At 35.5% G+C, this 26,891-nt stretch overlaps 1 protein-coding gene across 1 annotated transcript in view; it reads right to left on the bottom strand.

Moving 5' to 3' along the window:
• Positions 1 to 1,177: 1,177 nt before the first annotated feature.
• OMA1 (OMA1 zinc metallopeptidase) overlaps positions 1,178 to 26,891 on the bottom strand; it is a 66,715-nt gene continuing 41,001 nt past the window's right edge. Inside the window, exon 8 of the mRNA XM_008583942.1 lies at positions 1,178 to 1,610. Within this exon, the coding sequence (XP_008582164.1) occupies positions 1,422 to 1,610 (189 nt within the window). The 3' untranslated portion in view covers positions 1,178 to 1,421. The remainder of the gene's footprint in view (positions 1,611 to 26,891) is intronic.

Genomic DNA, 26,891 nt, shown 5'->3' with positions numbered 1-26,891 from the left:
AGCTAACAAACTATTGAGAACAGTGTTTGTTCCTATCTTTTGATAGCTTAGTCTCAGATACCTGAGAGCTGTGGAAAATGGACAGATTTATAATCAGACAGGTCTAGCTTTGCTCTTTCTAGGTGAGATACATTGGGTATATAACTTAACCTCTCCAAGCCTGTATTCATTGAATAATGAAAATAATAAAAACAGGTCTAGCTTTGCTCTTTCTAGGTGAGAGACATTGGGTATATAACTTAACCTCTCCAAGCCTGTATTCATTGAATAATGAAAATAATAAAATCTACTTCATAGGGTTGTGGAATAAATTAGATAAATATAAGGCCAAGCTCATAGTAGATATTCAATAAAAAGTAGTTCCTTTCCCCTTCAATTCTCTAAGAAAATATTTATTTAGTACATTTTGAGAAAAATGTCCCTCTTAGGGACATAACCTAAGCATCACTAGATTTCACCAGTTTGGGAGTTCAAATAATATTTTATAAATAACAACTCATATTTTAAAAACATATTCCGTTTACATAATACAGTAATTTCTGGGCATCACCGGGGATATGTCTTGTGCTTCTTCACCTTCTTCCTCTGGCCTCTTTGTTGATGTCTGCTAATCAGGAAGATCAACTTGAGGGCAGTGCCTTGGCCCTGCCTCTACTGGTGGTACCCTCCACGAGAACAGGGTGGTTGTCTTCTCTGAGAACTGCAGAGATTCCCAAAGTGTAATACTAGCAAGGAGCCAAAATGACACAACTTTCTGTTAGGACTTTAGTGCACTGGAAACACACTGTGTCCTCATGGAAATGACTCTCTCCCCCCATTCTGTTTCTCATTTTGTCACCTGGACCACCCTGTGCTTTCCTATGAAAATGTCTTCGTTAGCCTCTGCCAGCAGCCTTTTCCCTCATCATCCATAGGCAAAGACCAGAAATTCTCAATCCCCAGGTCCCCTCTTCCACATAATCCCACCCCAACGCAAAACACTTCCTGTCAACGAATCCCTTCAGACTGTCAGTTTCCCAGTTCATCATAACTACCCAGACTCTGAAATCCAGTTTAGGCTCAGCTGGAAAGCTCTCTACAGTAACAGTTACTGCACGTTCTGATTTTTCACCCACTAGGGGTCTGCCTTCTACATCAAAAGCAAATATGAGACAGAATAAAACGCATAATATAAATTTATTCTGTGACATTTTCCTCATTGAAAATATTTTAAAATAGATTAAAATACATCAATATTTCATAAAAAATAACTACCCAGTAGAAGAATTTAGATATCTGTAATATACATGATTTGACCTGAATATACTTTTTTTCATTTAAACATTAAAAAAAGTAATAACATAGAAATGATAAGGATTGCTGTATTCTTCATATATCTTGTGTCTCATAAATTTCAATTCAACTGCAAGTTTTTTTCTCAACTATGTATGTAAAGATATTTGCTCCTGTTTTTGAATTGGAAGAGTATCCATATCCTGTTTCTTAACAGTGACATTTAGGTCTTCTTTCTCTGATTCCTCAAGAACATGTTTCATGCCAAGTTTGAATAGTAATCGAGGGTCTGGTCCAGAAAGTGGTGGGCAGTTACAGATCTCTCTAATTTTGAGAGCCTAAAAAGAAAGAACACAATACTATATATTTAAATATATATATAAATGTATTAAGGTTGTTTCACTAATTCCTAATATGTTTTATGTAAAACAATCAAATATAAGAATACAGTCTGTATTTTTGGAACAAAAAGTCTCTTATTTATAACACATGAAAGAAAATCATAGATAAATTCATGGTAAATAGTTACTTTATATGATTTTCTCAAATAATAATATTTTTTAAATAACAACTGTATCTGCAACAACTGCCTAAATGCTCTGTTGAGGATAAACAAGTCTCAGAAATAACTATGGTGTCAATCAATCTCTAGCAAACCCTAAGAACAACCATCAGGATTTAAAAAGATCTGATTACTCTGAGAGTTTTTTTCAAGAAAAGGAAAAAGTAGAATATAGATGTCTGAACATACTAAAATATATCTCTCTCTAACTGGGACAGTCTGGGGTAGAACTGATGCTAATAACCTAGAAAAGTAAACAAATCAAAATCATGACAATTTTTAACTTCAGGAAAAATAAAATGCTGCAGGGGAAGGAAAAGTAATCACAGTATACTATGTGGCTCAGCTATGACTAATGTTTACTACTTAAAGTATCAAATCTTGACTGAACTACAATCACAATGTGATCATATTGGAAAAGGGAGAGCTGGATTCTTGTGTGGACACAGGGTGTGATGGTGGTCAAAGACAGCTTCAGCCTCCACCTTTACTGGAGAGAAAGTAAATAAGAGAAGATCCAAAATGAAGATGTTAAGAAGTAGCAATATAAGCATGTTATCTACATATAATGGCAAATACCAAAAGAAACATGCAATAAAGTTGCAAATAGTTACCCCAGAAACTGAGGGCAGGGTAGGGAGATTGCTGCTTTAAGTAACTAGCCTTAGAGAACTAATTTAAAGTGGTACATGGTTGACTTTTGAGACATAAAAACAAATGATTTTTCTTAAAAGTCTTAATATTCAGTGGGTTATATTTTATATTTTTATTGAAACATAATTGATTGTACATGTCTGTGGGGTACAGTTACATATCAATACCTATGTGCAATACGTGATGCTCAAATCAGGATAATTAGTATATTCAATGTTATACAACGTTATCATTTTTCATGGCCCTTTACTGATTCCTCCCTTACCCCTTTCTCGTGCCCCCACCTCCACCATTTCCCACCTCTGGTAATCTCAGTTCTGTGCCCTCCTTTTGAAAGTTCAACATATTATTGTGATTATTGTATCTTTCTTTCTTTCATTTATTTTTTTTTAGCTCTCACTTATGAGTGAGGACTTATGAGAGAGGTATTTCTCTTTCTGTGCCTGGCTTATTTCACTCAACATAATTTTCTCTAAGTCCATCCATATTGCTGCAAATGGCAGGATTTCATTCTTTTTTATGGCAGAGTAGTATTCCATTGTGTAAATATACCACATTTTCCTTATTGTTAGGGGGTTTTAAAAGAAAGATATTTAGGGAGAAAAGCTAGTTAAATTTTTCAGTACTTCTGACTTTCTGAGAGTGATGTGTCTTAAGGCAAGTAAATAAGGTGGAAAAGGGACAGTAAGTGTTTAGGGGAGTGGTAAAACTTTAGAAAGAATGGCCAGGCAAGTTCTCACTGATAAGATAATGACTGGGGGGGAGACCTGAAGGAAATGAGGAAAGAGACCAGTGAGAACCTAGGAAGAGCAGGCCAAGAGGGAGCAAAGCGGCAAGTGCAAGGGACATGGGAGGGTGTCCAGGATGTTCTGTAACAGTGGAAAGGTGGGTGCAGCTGAGCAGGGCAGCCTCTCATATTTGTGGGATCTGTGGCAAAAAATGCAACTGGAAGCTCAGATACCATGTGTCTAAATACCTAAGAGCTATTTAAGACAAGCTAATAAACTATGACATCAAGTATGTTCTATTCTCCTACTTTCGGGAATACACATCCCAAATTATCTAGAAGTCCAGGTACAAAATTAGAATTCTTGAACTTCAGAATGTGTGAGGTTGGGGAGCCTATTCTAGCTTCTGCTGCTGGCCTGCACTCTGCCCTCTTCCCTCCCATCCTGGCTTATATGGCACTGTAAGCGGTACTGTGTGCATACTTTGAAGGGAAAAGGTCCACACGAGTCCGGGGAGCAGGTTCAAATGTGTCTGGGCAAGGAATTCCATTACCCCAGATCCCAGGAGTGTGGTGTGTAGGGAACATGTTCTTAGATGGGAAAATTCCCTCAAGTCCCACAAGAGGCAAGAGAAAGGAGTCTCCTAAGTGGTTGGGGCCAGGACAGGGGCTTGGTTGTAGGAGCAGTTCTGACTCTGATGAGGCTGTGAGTTAACCAAAGCAAACTAAGAGGAAAAAGCATTAATGAATGTGAAATTCTTTGGTGGCACGGGTTTTGTCTTATTTTCTTTGTATCTCACAATACAATGGATTTAAGATGTTCCTTACACCTACTGAGCATTAAATGTTCGTCCAAGTAAGCCAAATTGAAATAACAAGAAAATGTTTCCCAACAATAGCACTGAAGTAAACAGAAAGTCAGACCCTCAGTTAAATGGTGATCTACAAACAATCCAAACTGGGATACCTTTGAGAGTGAAAGGAGATGCTACTGAGATTTACACTGGGACATCAGGCATAAGCCAAGACAGTCTTGGCAAAGTTGGAACGTACAGTCACTCTTGCTTTAACTCTTTTACAACCATTTTGGTTTTCTGTTCCAAGGGAGCAGTTTATCTGTCATGGCTACTACATCACATGTCTAAACCCTGCCCTGGTGCCAGTAAAGAGGGTAAGTATGGAGTCCAGCAGGCAACAGCTTGCACAGCTGAGTTTAGCAATGGGAAATACAGAGCAGCAGAGAAGAACAGAATGCCACCCCCTATAATCTTTGTATACTCAATAAAAGCTCTTCTCTTTCACTTAAATTCTTATTCAGTCTTTTTACATACAACAAATATTCAGAATACCATACTGAGTAAGGTGCTACCTACACATCTATTAGAATAAATAGTGATGGTCTCGGCCCTCGCATAATTTACTTTGCATTTCTCTATTACTGGGTATTTGAATTGTCCCCACACTTTTGTTCTATTTGACTTTTATAAATTACTCTACGATGAAAATCTTTGTTTAAAAAAAAATTGTATTTTTTTAAACTTCTGATTGGGTTCACTTGAAGTATAACCTCCAAAATAGAAAGATCTGATCAAAGAATAATAACAGATTACAATTTTTGTTATATAGGACAGGACTTCTTTCTACTAGAAAGGCTTTATCAACTTAAAATGTCAGCACAATACAGGCACACCTGTTATTCTCAGTCAGGATAATACAATATTTCATAATTATTATCTAAATAACCAATAACTCCAAACTTCGGAATCCCTAAAAATCATCAACTAAATTTTACAGATGAGAAAACCACAGAGAAGTTAAATGAAAAGCAGGAAACAAAAAGCTGGCTTGGCAAATGTTTATTACAGCTTTATTTGCCAAAAGGTGGAAGTAACCAAGACATTCTTCAGTTCGTGAATGAATAAACTGTGGTACAGCCAAACAACAGAATATTACTCAAATCTAAGAAGAAATGAGCTATCAAGCCATGAGAAGACACGAAGGAATCTGAAATGCATATTACTAAGTGAAAAAAATTTTTTTTAAGCTGTATGATTTCAACTATAAAACATTCTAGAAAAAGCAAAACCATGGAGACAGTAAAAAAATCAGCGGTTGCCGGGGATAGGTGGGAAAGAGGAATGAGCAGGCACAAAGCATTTTGGGGGGACAGTGAAACTACTTTGTATAATACTGTAATGGTAGACACATGTCATTATGCACTTGTCAAAACTCCCAGAATATACACAAAGAATAAACCCTAATGTGAATCGTGGACATTGGGTGATCATGATGGATCAATATAGGTTCATCAGCTGTAACAAATGTATCACTCGAATGTAGGATATTGATAGTGTGGGAGGCTGTGAGTGTGGGGACTGGCATACAGGGGAAATCTCTGTACCTTCCACTCAGTTTTTCTGTGAGCCTAAAACTCCTTTTAAAAATAGTCTGTTATATATGGGGAAAAAGCTGGCTTGGAAGTAAAAAGACTAGGAGTAGAAGCCATTTGTTTTTAATGCTTTTGCCCTAAAGCTTTTTGTATTAATGCTTTTTTGCATCACATGACATGTTTGAGTAAATTTTTTACAAAATAAATGTACTTTGAAGACATCTGAGCTACATTTCTTGAACTGCTAGAAAAACTGTATATTCTTTATAAAGGTTTTCTACCACTATTTCTTCATCTGTGAACTGTTTCTCTCCTCCCAACTATCAAGCAGAATTCTGTTACAGATCATATATATTTCAATCAAATCCTCCATCTATATTTGCACAGTAAGGTTTTATTGGTTATCTTGGTAAAATATTTTTTCTGTTTTTTTCTTTCCTTTCCATTTTTATTGTATTACACTTTGGTGTGCCAACATCTTTTTATTTTTATAAATTCAAATCTATCTTATTAACTATACCTCCATCTCCTCAAAAGTTAGAAACATTTTCCCACTGTACAGATAGAATATGCCTTTCTACTTCCTTTACTCTGTTTTCTGTATTTAACTCCATGCACTGCACATAACAGGCACTTTATAAATGCATGCTGAATTTTAAACAAACTTTTGCAGAACCCTAGTAATGAATAAATCATTATGATAAATGTCATAGGGAAAACACTCTTAAGCATTTACAGTCTAAGAGAAAGCAGGAAAACACTCTAATAGCAAGAAAATATGGTTCTGAGAATCCTCAGGAAGATTTGAAGTTAAATATAGAATCATCCAGCCTAAAGATTCCAACTAGAAGTGCAAGGAATTAATATTTACTCTTCACTTTCTATGTGTTTTGCACTGGGCCAGGTATTTTACCTACGTTATCTAAATCGATGTGAACCACTTTTGTTATGATGTGAACCACTTTTGAAATCCTGGGCCTGCGGTAGTACACTTATCATTAAAGTGTCCTATAAGGGAGAGAAGCAAGGAGGAAGAGAAGGCGGCAGGACCTTGCCCACACAAACGCACAAGTGCATACATCAAACATTTGGAAGATACTGCTATCCCAATCTTACATATGAAGAAAACTGAAAGTTAGATTAGGTAACTTTCTTAAAGTTAGGTGGTGGGGTCATAATTGAAAACCAAGATTACTAAGATCACCACTACTTTTACAATACTATTTTCTATGAGCATCTTTTACCCATCACCAATTATTAATTTCATACATGCTAAACTTCTATAAGGGAATGGAAATACTATTCAACTCTATTGCCACTTTTTCTTTTTCTAATTTTTAATTATTGATGTTTTGTTCATTTTTAATTGTACATTTTTATAGGGTAGTTTGTTGTTTCAATATATGCATACATTTTATAATGATCCAATAAGAATAATTAGCATATTTATCACCTAAACATTTATCATTTCTTTGTGGTTATTACATTCAAAATCCTCTACTCTGGCTATCTTGAAGTATACAATACAATATTATTAGCTATAGTCACTCTAGAGCACCAGAGCTTATTCCATCTAACTGTCACTTTGCAACTTTGCATCCCTTTACCAACCTTTCCCCAACTTCCCTCCCCTCTCCCCTTGTCAGCCTCTGATAACCACTATTCAACTCTTTCTTTCTTTTTTCTTAATTGATCTGTGATAACTGGATATATTTATGGAGTACAATGTGACATCTGGGTACATTTATACAGTGTGCAATGATCGTATCAGGGTACTTAGCATATCCATCACCTCAAACATTTGTCACCTCCTTTCTGTTGGGAACATTCAAAATCCTCTCAATTAGCTATTTGAAGTTATACAGAAATTTGTTATGGACTGTAGTCTCCATATATTGCCATACTACACTAGATCTTATTCTTCCTATCTCTCTACAATTTTCTATCTTCACTGATCACCTCTCCTCTTCTCCCTCCCCTTACCAGTCTCTAGTAACTACTATTCTACTCTATACGCCTGTGGGATCAACTTCTTAGCTTCCACATGAGTGAGAACATGCAGTATTACTCTTTCCGTGCCTGGCTTATTTCACTTAACATAATTTTCTCCAAACTCATCCATGTTGTTGTGAATTATTGCCAATTTTTCTAATTTTAACCCACTATTATATTGCTTATCTTTCCTATTATTACACTTCATGTAATCATTTAACAAATATTCACAAAGCATCTCAGAAATTATCACAGGCACTAGGGATACAATTGTGAACAAGGGCCTTACCTTCTATGGTAGAAGACAGGTAAGTAAACAGGAAAATTTTAGTTAAGCACATGAAGAAACTAAACAGTGAACTGTGTTAGAGAATGACTGCATGGAAGAGAGGCTATTTGAGGATGGGAGAATCGGGGAAGGCCTCCCCTGAGAAGTGACATTTGTGTGAAGAACTGAGGGAAGAATGTTCAGGAGAGTGACACGTCATAAAGCTGGAGAGATAGGCGATGGCCAAATCTGTGATTTGAAGACTGAGTAAGGAGTCTGAATTTTTACTCTGAGTTATATAAGGAGCCATGAAGGTTTTAAGGAAGGAAATGACACTAAAAAGGTCACTCTGGCTATGTACTGAAAACAGGTTGCTGGCGGTTGAGGTAAAAAATGAAACAGGGAGATTAAAACAGGTGATTGCAGTAATAGGAGACAGAGGATGGTGACTTTTGCTAGGGTAGATGCAGTGGTGAAGAAGGGCACAGGTTCCTCAAGTACTGTGAAGGCTGTCAACAAGGTTTCCAGAGATAGCACGCAGAAGGGAAGAAAAGAGGAAACAAAGATGAGTTCTACATTTCCTTCTCTGTGTTAATAGCTCTTCTTTTATGATGCCACCATGTATTTGAGGATAATTTACTTGCTCTTAGTAAATAATTATTATAATGTAGTATTGTATGGTTTGCTGATTAATGACCCCAGTCCATAAATTCTTTTAAAAGTGTTGTTTTTATCAAATTGTCTTAAAATCATTTATGCTCATAAAATGAATTAGATACTTAATGACATCTCTTTCTATATTTTGAAGGTAGAATTAATTAGTCACTGGATAATTGTTCTTTGAACTTTTGAAAAAATTCTCCAAACTAAATTCCCCATCAGGGCTACATGCCCTTTTCTTTGCTAATTTGTCATGACTCCATGGATTTCTAATAGGTTTTTTGGTTTATTTATTGCTTCTTTCCAAAATTAATTTGAGGAGGTGCATTCCAGTAATAATTTCTACTTCTAGCTGCATTCAATCTGGCAATCCTCTCTCTCTCTCTCTCTCTCTCTCACTCTCACACACACACACACACACATGCACACACACTTTAATTACTTCTGTGATTTTGATCTGAGCTATTATCATCATTTAACTAAAAATAACATTCTCCCAAATATTTTAGTTTTGATGTATGTCCCTGGATCCCCTCTCCTGATCCTATTTACATTTTATTCTTTGTCTAATTAACTGATCTAATGATTATCACTTTGACTAAATATCTCAAAGAAATAACTTCTGTCATTTTGCTTGTTTCTAGTTAATTTTATTAATTGTATTTTCCCTGTTTGAGGCACTTGTTACAGTTCTCTACTTCTTTCCTTTTTCTTTCTTACTAATAGATATTTAAATTGATGAAATTTTCCTTAAATATAGGTTTCACAGAAACCCATGAAAATATAACTACATTATTATAAAATTTATTTACTTTAAGGCAGGCATTCTCTTATTGTTTATGGATTTATCTCGTCTTACATGTACAGAATTTTATTTTTTATTTTTTTATTGACACATTGTAACCATACATACTTATGGGGTACAGTCTGATGTTTTGGTACACATATATGTTGTATAATTATATGGTTAGGGTAGTTAATGTATCAATCACCTCATGCATTTATAATTCCTTTGTGGTGAAAACATTCAAAAGCCTCTCCTCTAGCTATTAATATAGAAAACTTAGCTATTAAGAATAGTCACACTGCTATGCAATAGAACATATTTTAATTTTTATGTGGCCACCTATCTTTTAATTTTTGTTATATTAACTTTACTGCAGTGTGTTCTGACAATTTGAACCATAACATTTTATTATGTACATGTTTTTGTTCAAGTTTTATGACCAATATTTTTATGAAAAATGTATGTGCATTTGAAAAGAAAATATACAGTCATGTGTCGTTTAACAATGGGGATACAATTTTTTCGTTTTTTTTTTTTTCCAAATTTATCTATTTACTTTTAAATTGATGCATAAAATTCTATGTATTTATCATGTACAGCATGATGTTTTGAAGAATATATACATAGTGGAATGGTTAAATCTAGCTAATTAAGAAATGCATTATCTCACACAGTCATCCTTTTTGTGGTGAGAATACTTAACATCCACTCTCAGTATTTTTCAAGAATATAATACATCACCATTAACTTGAACTAATTCCTCCTAACTGTAAATATGCATCCTTTGACCCCTCTCTTTCCTAACCACCCTAGCCTCTTGTAAGCACTGTTCTACTCTTTCCACTTCTATGAGATCAGCTTTTTCAGATTCCACACTTAAGTTAGATCATGTCATCTTTTTCTTTCTGTGCCTGGCTTATTTCACTTACCATAATGTACTTCAGGTTCATCTATGTTGTCACAAATGATAGGATTTCCTTTTTTATGGCTGAATAATATTCCATTAGGTATATATACTACATTTTATCCCTTCACCCAATGATGAACACTTAGGTTGAGTCCATATCTTGGCTATTGTAAACAGTGCTGCAATAAATGTGAGAGGGCAGATATCTCTTCAAAATATTGATTTCATTTTATTTGGATATATGCCCAGTAGTGGGGTTGCTGAAATTATATGGTAGTTTTATTTATAATTTAAGTAACCTCTATACTTCTTTTCATAATGACTGTATTACTTTACATTCCTATTTACAGTGTACAAAGGTTTCCTTTTCTCCACATCATTGCCAGCACTTGCTATCTTTTGTCTTTTTGATAATAGCCATTCCAACAGGATTGAAGTGGTATGTCATTGTGGTTTTGGTTTGAATTTTCCTGATGATTCGTGATGTTGAGCATTTTTCCATACATCTGTTTGTCATCTGTAAGTCTTCCTTTGAGAAATGTCTATTCAGGTCATTTGCCCATTTTTAAAATTTTAATTTTAATTTTTTCTATTTTATTTATGCTTATTTTATGGTAAATGGGTGTGTTATTTCAATACATGCATATACTACACAATGAATCATTTAGGGTAGATAGCATAGTTTTGTACCCATTAGTCCACCACTTCTCCTTCCCCCTCCCTCCCTACCTCCATTAACCATTATTCTACTCTGTTTCTGTGAGAACCACTTTTTGTTTTTTTAGATTCCACATATGAGCGAGACCATGTGGTATGTCTTTCTGTGCCTGACTTACTTAACATGATGGTTTCTAGTTCCATCCATGATGCTGCAAATAATAGGATATCATTTCTTTTTATAGCTGAACAGTATTCTATTGTGTATATATACCACAGTTTTTTTAATCCATTCATCTACTGATGGGCATTCAGGTTGATTCTATCTCTTGGCTATTGTGAATAGTGTTGCAACGAACATGGGAGTTCAGGTGTCTTTTTGATAAACTGATTTCATTGCCTTTGGGTATATATCCAGTACTAGGATAGCCGGATTGTAAGGTAAGCCTATTTTTAGTTCCTAAGGAACCTCCAAACTGTTTTAATTTACAGTCCCACCAACAATGTAGGAATGTTCCCTTTTCTCTGCAACCTCCCCAGCATTTATTTTCTGTTGTTGATAACAGTCATTCTAACTGGGGTGAGATGATATCTCATTGTGGTTTTAATTATCATTTCCCTGATGATTACTGATGTTGAGCTCTTTTTCATGTGCTTGTTGGCCATTTGTATGTCTTCTTTTGAGAAATGTCTATTCAGGTCCTTTGCCCATTTTTTAATTGAGTTATTCGTTCTTTTGCTGTTGAGTTCATCATATACTCTGATATTAGCCTCTTGTCTGATGCGCAGTTTGCAAACACTTTCTCCCATTCTATAGGTTGTCTCTTCACTTTGTTGATAGTGTCCCTTGCTGTGCAGAAGATTTTTAGTTTGACATAGTCCATGTATTTTTGCTTTAGTTGCCTGTGCCTTTGTGGTCTCATTCAAAAAAGCACTGCTCATTCGACTTCGCCTAGTATTTCTCCTATGTTTTCTTCTAATGGTTTCATAGTTTTGGATCTTAAATTTATGTCTTTAATCCATTTTGAGTTGATTTTTGTGTAGAGTGAAAGATAAGGGTCTAGTTTCAATCTTCTGCATGTGGACATCCAGTTTTCCCAGCACAATTTGTTGACAAGGCTGTCCTTTCCCCACTGTATAGTCTTGGCACCTTTGTCAAAAACCAGTTGGCTGTAAGTGTATGGGTTTATTTCTGGGCTCTCTATTCTGTTCCATTGGTCTATTTGCCTGTTTTTATGCCAGTACCATGCTGTTTTGGTCACTATATCTTTACAGCATATTTGGAAGTCAGGAAGTGTGATGCCTCCAAATTTGCTCTTTTTGTTCAAGATTGCTTTAGCTATTTGGGGTATTTTGTGGTTCCATACTAATTTTAAGACCATTTTTTCTATTTTTGTGAAGGATGTCATTGTTATTTTGATAGGGATTGCAATGAATGAGTAGAATACTTTGGGTAATATGGACATTTTGATGGTGTTAATTCTTCCACCCAAGAACATGGGATGTCTTTCCATTTATTTACATACTCTTCAATTTTTTTCACCCATGTTTTAGTTTTCACCATAGAGGTCTTTCACCTCCTTGGTTAAATCTACTCCTAGGTATTCCATTTTTTTGGTAGCTATTGTAAATGGGGCTACTTTCTTGATTTCTTCTTCAGCTATTTTGTTATTGGCATATAGGAAGGCTATTGATTTTTGTATGATGATTTTGTATCCTACCACTATACTGAATTCGTTTATTGGTTCTAGTAATTTTTTGGTGGAGTCTTTAAGGTTTTCTATGTATAGGATCATGTCATCTGCAAATAGGGATAGTACAACTTACTCCTTTCCAATTTGGATGCTCTTTATTACTCTCTCTTGCTTTACTGCACTGGCCATAACTTCCAGTACTATGTTGAACAAGACTGGGGAAAGCAGGCATCCTTGTCTTGTTCCAGATTTTAAAGAAATAGCCTCCAACTTGTGTTCATTCAGTATGATATTAGCTGTGGGTTTGTCGTATATGGCCTTTATTGTGTTGAGGTACATTCCTTATATATCTAGTTTATGGAGTGTTTTTACCATGAAGTGGTGTTGGGTTTTATCAAATCCTTTTTCTGCATTGATTAAAATAAACATATGGTTTTTTTCCTTTATTCTGTTGATGGGATATATCACTTTTATTGATTTGCATATGTTGAACCACCCTTGCACCTTTGGGATGAATCCCATTTGACCATGGTCAATGATCTCTTTAATGTGTTATTGAATTCTCTTTGCTAGTATTTTGTTGAGGATCTTTGCATCTGTGTTCATTAGGGATATTGATCTGTAGGGTTTTTTTTCTTGTATACCTTTCTGGTTTTGGTATCAGGTTAATGTTGCCCTCACAGAATAAGCCTGAAAGTATTCTCTCTTCTTCAATTTTTTGGAAGAGTTTGAGAAGAACTGCAATTAGTCCTTCTTTAAATGTTCGGTAGAATTCAGCAGTGAAGCTTTCTAGTCCTAGGATTTTGTTTTTTTGGGAGACTTTTTTATTACTGCTTCAATCTCATTACTCATTATTGGTCTGTTTAGGTTTTCTAGTTCTTCATGACTCAACCTTAGTAAGTTGTATGTGTCCAGGAATTTATCCATTTCTACTAGGTTTTCCAGTTCATTTGCACATAGTTGTTTGTACGATGGGGATACATTCTGAGAAATACTTCAGTAGGCAATTTCATCATTGTGTGAACATCATAATAGTGTGTATTTGCACAAACCTAGATGGTATAGCCTGGTACACACCTAGGCTATATAGTATAGCCATTATAATCTTGTGGGACCACCATAACATATACAGTCCATCACTGACCAAAACATCATTATGTAGAGCATGACTGTACTCCTTTTTCTTAGCATTTAGTTTCTTATGTAAGCTAAATCTTATTTCTTGTACCATTCAACTGAATTCTTCATTAATTCCTTACTTGATCCATGGTTTCCTAAGAATGGCAGGGTATAAAGTATAATTATGTATATTATATGTAAACAAACTAAACTACATCTAATTTCTGATCATCAGTAGATTCTGGAAAGAGCAATGCTGCTGCTGAGTACTTCACTGACGTACCGTTCTATGTGCTTCATTTATTAAGGATCTTCCATCTTAAACAAAAGAAAAGTTTGTTTGGCTAGGTACCATACCAAAGTATATCAGTTCTATTGCTTTTATTTGTTTTGTTTCTTTCCCCTTAAACTCTTACACTTATTCAAAGTCTGAAAAGTCCAAAGTCATTCTTACTCCTGTGTGTCTTTAAGTTTTCTCTTTTTACCTAGATAGCTTATAAGAACTTATCTTTGCAATGAAAATTAAACAGTTCATAAATTTAAATATCTAAGCAATAGGGCCAGCCTGTGGCTCACTCGGAGAGTGTAGTGCTGATAACACCAAGGCCGTGGGTTCAGATCCCTATATAGGGATGGCCAGTTCCCTCACTGGCTGAGCGTGGTGCTGACAACACCAAGCCAAGTGTTAAGATCCCCTTACCGGTCATCTTTAAAAAAAATCATAAAAAAATAAATAATAATAATAATATAAATAAATAAATAGAGTGGTGCTGACAACACCAAGCCAAGTGTTAAGATCCCCTTACCGGTCATCTTTAAAAAAAAATCATAAAAAAATAAATAATAATAATAATATAAATAAATAAATAGCTAAGTAGATAAGTAAGTAAGCATTGTCATCTCAGGGTTTCTCATGTGCAATACCCTGGGTATCTTCTAAAAAGCCATCTTGAAAAATGTTATCTAAACCAAAAAGCGTGATAGAGAAACCCTAAAGAAATAAAGACATTAGTAAATGAATAAATGTACTGGTCTTTCCGACTGTTATATGCAACTTTGATTTCCTGATGCCTTTTCAATATTCTTTCATTTTCCAGGCATTATTTTTGCTTTGGGTGTTTTAATTTGGTTGTGCTATATTCCTCTGCCTTCCGTATCAATGACTCTTTGCTCTGGGGCATCAATCCTGTTCTTTACAGCTCACACTGCAAGTTTTATAGCTTCTCTGCTGTATTCACAAGTTTAACAATTTTCTGAAATAGATGTATCTTACATTTGTAAAGTCATTTTTCTTCTGTCACTTTCAATGCAGTTAAATCAGCCTTATCATGCCAGTTTCAGGTGGCACTACTTCTGCAGGAGTTCTTGCCAACCATGGCTGTCCTCTCCGATGGAGTAAAATTTTTAAATTAGACCTGAGATTTGTTTTTATTTTTTGCATTGTTCTACTCTTTTTTAAAGCTTATCTTACTGGGTGACAATGGGCATTTCAGAAGCTTTGTTTTTTGTTGATATTTTTGGATGTAGTTTAGGTGATGGCCCTTGTGGTGTTATTATTTAAGACACTCAAATATTCAATAAATCTTTTTTTAAATAATTACCTTCATCTTTCCTTTCTTTTCAATTTTCTTTTTCCAACTTTTGTACACTTATTATTATTCTGGTTTTTAAAAGTCTCTTACCTACATCTTAAATCTACTCTTGAATAGGAGAAAAATGTGGCTGCAACATATTTTATTCCATTAAGGTTAATTTGGCTGGTCTGAGTTCCTTCTTCACTATTCTATATAGATTCTTCCTGAAGAGACACATTCTGGTTAGCCTCTTAAGACAGAGTAGGAAGAAACGTCCTCAATCAGAAAAACTTCTCAGGTTTTTTGAAAACTAGATATTTGCAGGATGCTGAATTATCCCCCCAATCACTTGCTGGCTATAAGGGGGAAAACCATCTTTACAAAGGAAAGGTCAGGCCGTCGCCGTGCAAACCCGCTGATGAACTTTGGCATCGCTAAATGTAGGGCAGCCAGATATTAAGAGAAAAAGAGTAATATGAAGCATAACTGTACCACTTATAAACATTCTTGTCAAAATTTAACTTCTACTTATAGGTATAAAGAGAAACAAGTTAGATGATACCACAAAGAATCAACCAGATATGTCTGGAATCTAGAAGGTGGGACTAGATTTATCCAACAAGTCAATCACAAGTTTAAAAACAAAAGAGGGGCACTCTTCTAAGGTCAAGGAGATTTAAGGGTTTAACTTCTACTTATAGGTATAAAGAGAAACAAGTTAGATGATACCACAAAGAATCAACCAATATGTCTGGAATCCAGAAGGTGGGACTAGATTTATCCAACAAGTCAATCACAAGTTTAAAAACAAAAGAGGGGCACTCTTCTAAGGTCAAGGAGATTTAAGGTACTTAAAAACCAAATGCAATGTGTGGATCATGACAGATCTAAAATGAACAAACCAATTGTAAAACTGTATTTTGATCTAGAGAAATTTGAATATGGATAGGATATTTAATATCAAGGAATTAGTATGAATTTCCTTAGGCATGATAATGATATAATTATGGAAGAAAATACCACTTTCTGAAATGCATATCAAAGTTGATGGAGTTCAGGACACACCATTCCAAAATATGACTGTAGGAGACCAGAATATGCCACCCCAAATATTCCTCTTTTGCATAAAGATTATTTTGGGAAACAGCAGACATAGTAGAAGTTCTGAAAACAGTAGAAGTTACCCTTTTGTTGGAGAAATTTACATCTAGAAAAGAAATTTCCCGTTTGTAAGGGTGTCTTCCTCTCTGTGCCAGGAAAAGAATGACTCTAAATCACTAGAAATTTATCTATGACTCTAAATCACTCATCAATGAAGAAGGCACTGGACTTATATCTGCATAACAAACCTTACCCTTGTTTACTGTGCTTTTCCTGGCCACTTTCCCCATAAACATATCTTCCCTATATCCTTCTGTCTTTGTTTCAGTTGAAGACGATATTTGAACCTGAACTCAAAGCAACCACTTGGAGAATTACTCATTCCCTGAGTATGAGGGATATATACAAAGAGGTGTACATGTAAATAAACTTGTTTGTTTCTCTCTTGTTAATCTGTCTTTTGTTACAGGGGTCCATTCCAACTAAGAACTATGAAAAGTAGAGAGAAACTTGTTTTTTTCCTCCCCTATAAAATAATTTGGGATGAAATGCCCTGATATCTGGGGTTTTCATAAAAGTAATTCTGGAAAAGAGAAAGAGAAAGAGAGAGACAGACAGAAGGAACCAACGAAGCAAATGTACAAAAGGGTTCATTCCGTTGAATATGAGTGAGTGGAAAAATGGAAGTTCATTAAATTATTCTAATTATTCTCTAACTTTACATGTGTTTAAAAATTTTTATAATAAAAAGTGAAACTGAATTTAAAAATAACAAAAAAAACCTTTCCCTCTCTGATACAGGACCCTTCTCCCCTGTCATTTTTGCATTTCTGTAACATCTGTGTTTTTTAACTCTAAATGTTTTGTGAGAGGTTTAAATGTTTCTCCTAGAAAATGAAACCAGCCCGTTTATTATCGCCTCTATTTCCAACTCTCTTCCTTAACTTCTGAAAGCAAGCATATACTTTCCAAAAGCCTTAATAACTTTAGCATCAACAACCTGAATCCAAAGATTCACTTAATAATAGTTTTAGCAGAAATTAATGAGAATAGTGGGTTACTACTGTGTAGTGGATTGAATTATGCCCCCCAAAACTCACTGAAGCTTGAATTGTGTGTCCCAAGTTTTACGTATTAGAAATTAGAAACTTGGCCCCTACTGTGACTGTTAAGAGGGTGGGAAATCCTATTAGGGTAATTGAAAGGTGGAGCCTTGAAAAGGTGATTATATTATAGTACAATGCCATAATGAATGGCTTAAAAAGTGTGGTCAGGGGCGTGGCTCTGAGAGCTCTAAAAGAAGAGAGAGTCTTTTTCTTTCTCTCTCTTTCTCTCTGTTCCACCATTTTTGCAATGTGGTATTCTGCTATCACTATCGCCACCACCAAGGCTCTCATCAGATGTGTTCCCTGCCCTTCGGACTTCCCAGCCTCAAAAACTGTAAGCAATAAATTCCATTTTCTTTATAAATCAAGTGCACCCCTTTGTGTTATCTCCATCTTTCATGGTCTTTGAGCTATTTTACAACTCTGTAAGTTGTAGAAAATTAATAATAAGAAAAATGTCTGGGCCGAGCCCATGGCGCACTCGGGAGAGTGCGGCGCTGGGAGCACAGCAGCGCTCCCGCTGCAGGTTCGGATCCTATATAGGGATGACTGGTGCGCTCACAGCGCTCACTGGCTGACCGCGGTGCGGCCGGTCTCAAAAAGGACAAAAAAAAATAAGAAAAATGTCTGGTGGAATACAATTGATTATTGTCCTATGAATGGAGTAAGTAGTTTTGCTTCTATTTGTAGTCATTTCAGCATTCCTTACTGCCTATATACCTATGGTTCTTAAATTCTCCTTTCAAATAGCTGTAACATATTACTACTTTCCTCAGTAATTAGTGAGTTAAATAAAATCTCAGACATGGGTTTATTTTATATTTGTATGAGTCATGATTTCACCTTTAAAAAAAATTATCCTTTAACTTGATTCATTTCCTTTCAGAAATTGCAATGGAAACTGGAGTCTGACTAGTTTTTGAAGTGGCCTGAAGTAAATAAGTGGGCTGGCTGGTTAGCTCACTTGGTTAGAGCATGGTGTTGGTAATACCAAGGTCAAGCGTTCAGATCCCCTTACCAGCCAGCCACCAAAATGAATGAATAAATAAATAATAATAAATTTTAAAAGTATAAATGAAAACCAAGCGTTCAGATCCCCTTACCAGCCAGCCACCAAAATGAATGAATAAATAAATAATAATAATAAATTTTAAAAGTATAAATGAAAACTTAATGTAAATAAATTTTTAAAATTTAAAATTAAGGCCACTTTGAGAGGACAACTGTCCTCTGGAATGATAAAATAATTAGAAAAAGTTTTTTAAAAAAAATCTTATAATCAACCACTCCTAACATATGAGAATGATGAAATCCTAACATTTGCAACAATATGGATGAAACTGGTGGACATTATCTTAAGTGAAATAAGACAAGCACAGAAAGAAAAACACTATGATCTCACTTATACTCGAATGTGTAATTTAAAAAAGTCAAACTCATAGAAGTAGAGAGTAGAATGGTGGTTACCAGGGGCTGAGAATGGGAGGTGGCGATGGGGAAATGCTGGTCAAAGGGTACAAAGCGTCACTTAGAAAGAGGAATAAGTTCTGGAGATCTATTGTACAGTATGGTGACTATAGCTAATAATTACGTACTGTATATTTGAAAATTGCTGAGAGTAGATTTTTAGATGTTCTCACCACAAAAAAAAAATAACTATGTAAAGTGACAGATACGTTAATTAGCTTTATTTGACTATTCCACAATGTACAAAAATATCAAAACATCATGTTGTACCTAAGTATATATAATAAAAAATAAAATAAATAAAAAATAAACAGACATGTATAAAAAAGAATGGCTATATTTATTCCCAATAACAACTAATGTATTTGTGAAACAATGACTAGTACATATCAGGATTCTTCTAGGCATTACATATTGAGTAAAACAGCAATTACTTATCATAAAAAATAAACAATAAAAATCATTAGGTTTTAAAAAAAAAGAAAAGAAAATGTCATATAAATCTTCAGAGAGTCTTCATGACTGGATTAAAATATTCCTTTGAAAACAGAAAGCAAGATATTTCAAGTGGAAAAAAAAACCTCCATATTTTTTTAATGTGTCTTTCTAAAAATATCATTACTTTTCTCCCCTTCCCCCCCAAAGCAATTTTTCTAATAGCCCATTCATTTCAGCCTCAAATAGATACACATCACATGCACCATAATGGTTTTTCTTTAAAGGTTTTAGACAGTGTTACTGTCAGGCTTCCTGGCTTTATATGATTCAGAAGCCAATTCAATTACCGTAGCTGCTATGATATTTGCCTTTTCCTCAACACTCTCCATATCAAACAAAATGAAACTCTTTCTGTAAGGTGAACAGTGTGTGTTTGTGTACGGTGGCTGACAACGACCTTTCACATCAATGTTAAACACTCTCATATTTTCTACTCATGAAACGTGTAATATTAATGATTTATTCATTTACTTTGTCCAATTATAAACACATAAGAATGATTTACACATGAGTTCAAACCCCCAGCTTCCTCAAAGTTTAAAAGATTCAAAATAAAGTGAGATTAAAATGAATGCATTTACATAGCCTGCCACTGCGTGATTCTGATATCTAAAAATTGAATGCAGTAAATTTTTTTTTTTTTTTTTTTTTGTCTTTTTTTGTCTTTTTTCCGTGTCCGGCAACAGATCGCAACCCTCAGTGTTGCCCCCGTACCGGACCGGGGACCGGCAACGGGATCACAAGCCTCAGTGTTGCTCCCGCGCCGTCCGGCAACGGATCGCAACCCTCAGTGTCACCCCCGTACCGGACCGGGACTGGCAACGGGATCGCAACCCTTCGGTGTTGCTCCCGCGCCTCGCTCAGCCAGTGAGCGGGAGCCGGTCTGTATGTGGGATCCGAACCCTCGGACGGGAGCGCCGCCGCGCTTCCCAAGCGGCGCACTATCCGGTGCGCCACCGGGCCGGCCCTGAATGCAGTAAATTTGAACATCAAGACTTAAAAAAGTTTACAAATAAAGCTGGCACTGAAAGCTCTAAAAGCACTAAAAAATAAATACTATTCAAATTATGATTATAATACCACAGGCCTAAATAACTAATAACTTATAATTAAAATGTTTTTCCTATATATTCATCATTCTCCATCCCCTTTGCGCCCAAAGAAGGGAAGGCAGAGAGAGAAGTTGATGAGAGAAATAGAGAATAAAAAATTCAGTCTAAATGCTTTCAGTTTTAAATAAATCTTTCAGTAAATTTCCCTTATTCACATCTATTCATATTTTATAACAACCCTTATAGAAAATAAGTTAAATAAGGTATGCCTTTCAAGAACAAATCATGACATACATAAATTTAAAGTCTGAACAATATAACTGTCATTTTAAAACTGTCATACTATTAAACATCAACAGGTTGATACAACATCTGTTCTTCAATTTTTCACCCAAGTTGTTATGGTAACCAAAATATGTGGGATATGTGTTTCCTAAATTTAACTGATTATTTCAAGTAAATAAAATTATAACATATTGGCATATTAACTACAAATAATAATATTACTACAAACCTATATTTATCCTTTTTAAATGCTAGTAGGTCACAGGATTATATTTAACTAGACCTTTATACTTTTTATCTCAGAATTCACATTAAAAAAATAGTAATGGTATTTTTACCCCTAATCTAGAGTCATTACCTTGATTCAAAAACAAAAGAAGGAACTAGTCTGTTTTCTGAATAAGATACTACACAAAGAAACTCCAAAATTATATGATTATACTGTTTTGCAGAAGTTGTAGATCACATCCTTTTCAGTAATAACTCAGATTCTGTTTCTTCCAGTCCTCTGCTCAAAACCTTCCACTAGCATCCCATCTTTAAGCAAAAGCTGAAGTCATTACAAGGGCTAGCTACAAGGCCTGTGAGCTCCCCATTCCTTTGCTCACCCCCCTCCATCCATACCAGTTTCTTTGCCGTTCCCTCCTGCCACTGGGCCTTGTACTCCCTATTCTCTCTGCCCGGAAGTCTCTTCCCCGATACAGCCACAAGGCTCACTCCTTTACTTACCCAGATTTCAAGTCTGTGTTCAAATATCAGCTTCTCAGTGAAATCTTCTCTGACCAACCCCATTTTAAACTGCTATTCTAGTTTAAACTCCCATCTCTGTTCACACATTACCTATCTGCTAAGAACTGACTGCGGTGTTCCCCCAAATTCACATTTTGAAACCCTATCCCCCAATGCGACCATATATGGAGACAAGGCCTATAAGGAGGTAATTAAAGTTAAGTGAGATCATAGGGGTGGGGGCCCTGGTCCAATAGGATTACTGTCCTTATAAGAAGAAACACCATAGAGCTACCTCTTCCATTCCTCCTATTAACTGTTTGCCTTCCCTTACTGCAGAATAAGCTTCATGAGGTTAGAGAATTTTGTCTATTTAGCTCACATGACCCATAATACCTGTACCTTGGAACATAACAGATGATCAATAAATATTTGTTAAATGCATAAAGTGTAAATTTAAAACATCTTAAATGTTGATAAACTATAGTAAGAAATCATATATCTTTTTGTGATATTCAAGGAATCCAATAAGAAATAAAAAATACAATCTTTAGTAAGTTAAATTAAAGAACCAAAATTACCAAAATTTGTGTTCTCATCATAGAACCACAAAATCTTGCTCTCTTGATTCTCCTACGAATCCACAACAGGCTCTGTCTTCCTCCCATTGATTACATGTGAAAAACACCTAATACTGTTACTGTCCTGGATCTTTTTCTCTATTCGCTTCCTAGATGAACTCATCCACTCTCATTGCTTCAACTATCACTTCTTTTTGGGTGTTTCTGAAATCATCGTCTCTGGCCTAGACTTGTTTGTGCTCTGGTGATGTATTCCCAACTACCTTTGAGGTGTGTGTCACTTCAGCCATACTGTCACGGATGACAAAGGACAAGAGCCTTAGGTAGAATATAACATTGTACTTACTTGAGTAGAAAATAATCTTCAATAAAATTTAATTTTAAAATGTAGTCTTTAGTAACATACAGACTCACATAATTCTATATACTACCTGAGGAATTGCTTTCTTTCATTATAAAATTAGAACTTAGATAGTAGGGAATTCCAATCTTAGAGTTATGACTGTGTATTCTAATTAACAATATACGCTGTCACTAACTATCAGTTTCGATTCAAACACTGAATTATTCCCAATATTGTAGTACAGTTTTATTACTTTCAAATTGAATTTAATCACTTGGGGGGGAATATAAGAAATTATATGCAGTTTTCAAATTAAGTTTCCGAACTAGGATAGTTTATTTTTAGAAGAAAAATACCTCTCATTTTTTAATTCATCATTGGGAAAAAAAATGTTATTTGGGAGCCAATCATTTTACCTCATACTCCCTAATCAATTCATCATTACTTTAAAAACTTCTCTAAAGCAATTTTTTACCTCTCTGAAGATCCTCAGTAATTTGATGATAAAATGACAACTCAGAATTTAGGAAAGATTTTAGATGAAAACTGGCTATCAATATTCATTACCCAGTTTAAACAAACCTCATATTTTTAGAATTTCACTAAGAAAAAGAAAAGAAATTCCAAGAGAATATCACATGGTTATTACAGTTTTAGAGGTAGGCTAAGGCCTCCCAGGGTGCTATAAGCTTACTGGGCCTCAGGTAGCACAAAGGAGGCTGGTGTAGTCAGTGATCCTCAGTGCAAATCAGTTACTGATGAAATACATGTTGTCCCAGGCCTATTATTCCCCTTTTAAGATGAATGATTACTATACATTATGCTAGTTAAATTTCACTGCTATTTCTTTCTTAAATATTTTTTTCTTCTAATATTTAAAAAAAAAAAAAACTAGTTAGGATAAGTATTGCTACAGACTGAATGTTTATATCCCCCTCAAATTCCTGTGTTGAAATCCTAACCTCCAATGTGATGGTTTTAGGAGGTGGGGCCTTTGGGAAATGATTAGGTCGTGAAGGTGGAGCCCTCATCAGTAGGATTAGTGCCCTTATCTAAAAGGCTCTAGGGAGCTACCTTGCCCCTCCCACCATGTGAGTTTAAAACGAGAAGACGGCCATCTATGAGCTTGAAAGTGGGCCCTTACCACATACCAAATCTTCCAGTGCTGTGATCTAAGACTTACCAGCCTCCAGAACTATGCAAAATAAGTTTCTGTTGTTTATAAGCCACCCATTCCATGGTATTCTGTTATAGCAGCCAGAATGAATTAAGACAGGTGTTAAGAAGCCATTCCTGTCTCCAATGCTCATGAAATGCACAAAGTATGCCAAAACTATCAACAAATCCTGTCATCACCCCTTTCAAGATATATCCAGAATCTGACCACTTCTCTCCCCTCCTTCTCTTACCAGATATCTTGGTCCAAGCCACCACCATCTCTTACCAGTATTATTGGAAGAGTCTCCTAGAAAGTCTCCCTGACTCTACCCTTGCCCCACGATAGCCCCTCTCCACACAGAAACACCAGTGATCACATAAAAGATGAGTCAGATCAAGTCACTCCTCTGCTCAAAACCCTCTGCTAGCTTCCTGTATCTCTCGAAGTAAAAGCTTAGCTCTTACAATGGCTTAGAACATCCTTCATGGTCTGATCCCCCACATCTCATCTTAAACAGTTCTCTTCCTCCCTTACTCCATTCAGCCCCAATGTCTTCCTTGTTTGAACACACCAAACATACTCTCACTTCTGTTCCACTGCTTCCTCAGTTTGAAAGGCTCTCCTTCCAGATAGTCACAGGACTTGCTCCCCTGCTTCCTTCCAGATTCTGTTCAGTGAGGCCTTCCTTAACAACAGAACATAGAACAGTACCCCTTCTCTGTTTCCCATCTGTCTCTAATACCTTTAACCTATCTTATTTTTCCCAAACATGCTTATCACTGAAAATAGTCCTGTACCAATTTTTAAATTGCTAAAGAAAGTTCTGCTTTCATAACCAACCAGCAAATTTAATACCAGTGAGAGGGAAAAGAGTGTGTAGCCTAGTTTGGAGATGCCCGAAGTCCACTTTGTACCGATGTGGAAACCACAGAAAACATTTTGAATGATGTTAACAAATCAAAATATTTTCAGTGGATAGTAAAAACTACTTGGAAGAAAGCTGCCTCAGTTTGATCCATTAGTGAATACTACCCAAAAAAAAAAAAAGGCAGACAGCACATGCTTCAATCTATCATGATAAACAAATAACAGAAGCAAACTAACAACAAAGGGATAAAAAAAAAAAAAAAAAAAAAAAACCCTAAGAAAAAAATTACATTGTACTGGCTAAAATGTGCTATGAAAAAGCCCTAAAATAGTGTGATTTTGACACCCAAAAAGGCCAATATAGAACACTGCATGCTGATATAACTAGTCAAAATCCATGATACATCATTTCTCAACAAACACCATTAAAACATTTTCAAATGTTGTGGAAACGAAGGGAAAAAATAATTTGAAAATCAAGTAAATTTTATTCAATATTTAAAGCAACATAATTCTTCTTATTATAGACCTATGAGTACTCTGAGATGAAAAGAATCCAAGGTACTTTACCTGGTTGCACAGATATGAATACATGTATATACATGTATAAACAGGAATATATAAAATGAATGTATATAACATATAAATATATGATCCATGTTTATACATATATAGATACATATCTATATATGTGCAAGATATGTGTGTGCTTATATGTAAAGTATGTGTGTAACATACATATCCACAGAGATATAATTATTTGATGCTGAATTCTAAACCACCACAGACTATTTCCCTCAATAGCTGGTAATCACATTTATGATATAAATACAAGCTGAGACAGGTAAGTAAAGTATTCTTCTAAAATAATTTGTAAAAATATAAAATGACTTGAAAGAATCACAGATGAAATTGTATCATTTTAAGAAGCAGAATTTATCTAGCAGATTAAAAAAGCAAAAAGAAAAAAGTCTCTGAAAACTGAAAAACATTTCAATAGATTTTACATTCATGAATTATAAAATTATATGAGCTTTATCTACTATACAAACCAAAAGCATACTTATCTAATTTTTTTAGCCTGAAAGTATTAATCAAAAGACAAATAAAATATTTCTCTGTTCAATCTCTAAGTAACATAATTGAAGGCAACCTTTAAAGCAATATTTGATATGCAGAAATGAAAGAAGAAATTAATTATCCCAACAAACTAAAAAATGTATTCCAAACTTAAAAGTGTTAAAAAAGGATCAGTGATATCTGCTTTAATATTAAGATAAAGGTGTCAGAGTTTGTCTATACTTCCCAAACCCAGTTCAAAGACCCAGTTCAAAGTCAGATAATTTTGTTTTCAAAATGAGTGTTTTATTTAAACTTTTCCATTTTGTGAAAAACAAGTACAGGGTGGCATCACCAACATGGTGGAATAGGAAGCCCTGAACCCTACTGTCTCCTACGAACATACTGATTCAAGAGCAATATACAAATTCCCTTTGTGAGAAATCTTGAAACAGGCTGACAGGCCTGTGCACTCCAAGCAAGTGTTAAATAAGCCATATGGAAGCCAATAGGAAAATTAAAGATAACCTCTCACCATAATCTGTACCCCCAATACAGTACCATATGATCAGAAGGAAACCTTAGTTCATGGCTTTTCCTTGGTGAGAGAAAGAGTTGGCCTCTGTGTCCAGCTTTTCTAGGGGCTGCCCAAGGGACTGGCTTCTGTCTCATGTCTTAGAGCACTGATGAGACCCAGCATACTCCAGATGCCTAGGGTCTGCTATAAACAAACATGGTGGTTTGGATTAGATCAAGGTTTAAGAAGTCCCCAGAATCTCTGCTGGGCTGATTAGTGAAGGGCTTTTCCTGCACAAGGCTAGTTAGTAAAGACTGGGAGAGATGGATGCTTTTTCCTAATGCCCAAATACCAATAAAAAGACTCAAAGGAAATGAAGAAACAGAAATAGGTACCAAAGGAATAAGATAAGTCTTCAGAAACCAGCCTAATGAAAGAGAAATATAGAATTTGCCTGACAAGAGAATTCAAAATAAACATCAGAAGGATGCTCAATAAGGTCAGGAGAATAACGTGTGAGCAAACTGAGAATTTCAACAAAGACATAGAAAATATAAAAAAGTACCAAACAAATCCTGGAGCACACTCCTGAACAACATACTCCTGGACCGTCAATGGGTCAAAGAAGAAATCAATGTGGAAATTAGAAAATGTCTTGAGACAGGGCCGGCCCAGTGGCGCACTGGATAAGTGCGCCGCTTGGGAAGCGCGGCGGCGCTCCCGCCCGAGGGTTCGGATCCCACATACAGACCGGTTCCCGCTCACTGGCTGAGCGAGGCGCGGGAGCAACACTGAGGGTTGCAATCCTGTTGCCGGTCCCCGGTCCGGTACGGGGGCAACACTGAGGGTTGCAATCCATTGCCGG

The sequence above is a fragment of the Galeopterus variegatus genome, unplaced genomic scaffold (assembly GCF_000696425.1).
Source record: "Galeopterus variegatus unplaced genomic scaffold, G_variegatus-3.0.2 Scaffold3087, whole genome shotgun sequence".
Classification (NCBI taxonomy): Eukaryota; Metazoa; Chordata; class Mammalia; order Dermoptera; family Cynocephalidae; genus Galeopterus; species Galeopterus variegatus.
The sequence above is the reverse complement of the archived record's forward strand: the minus strand, read 5'-3'. Positions and strand labels throughout refer to the sequence as shown.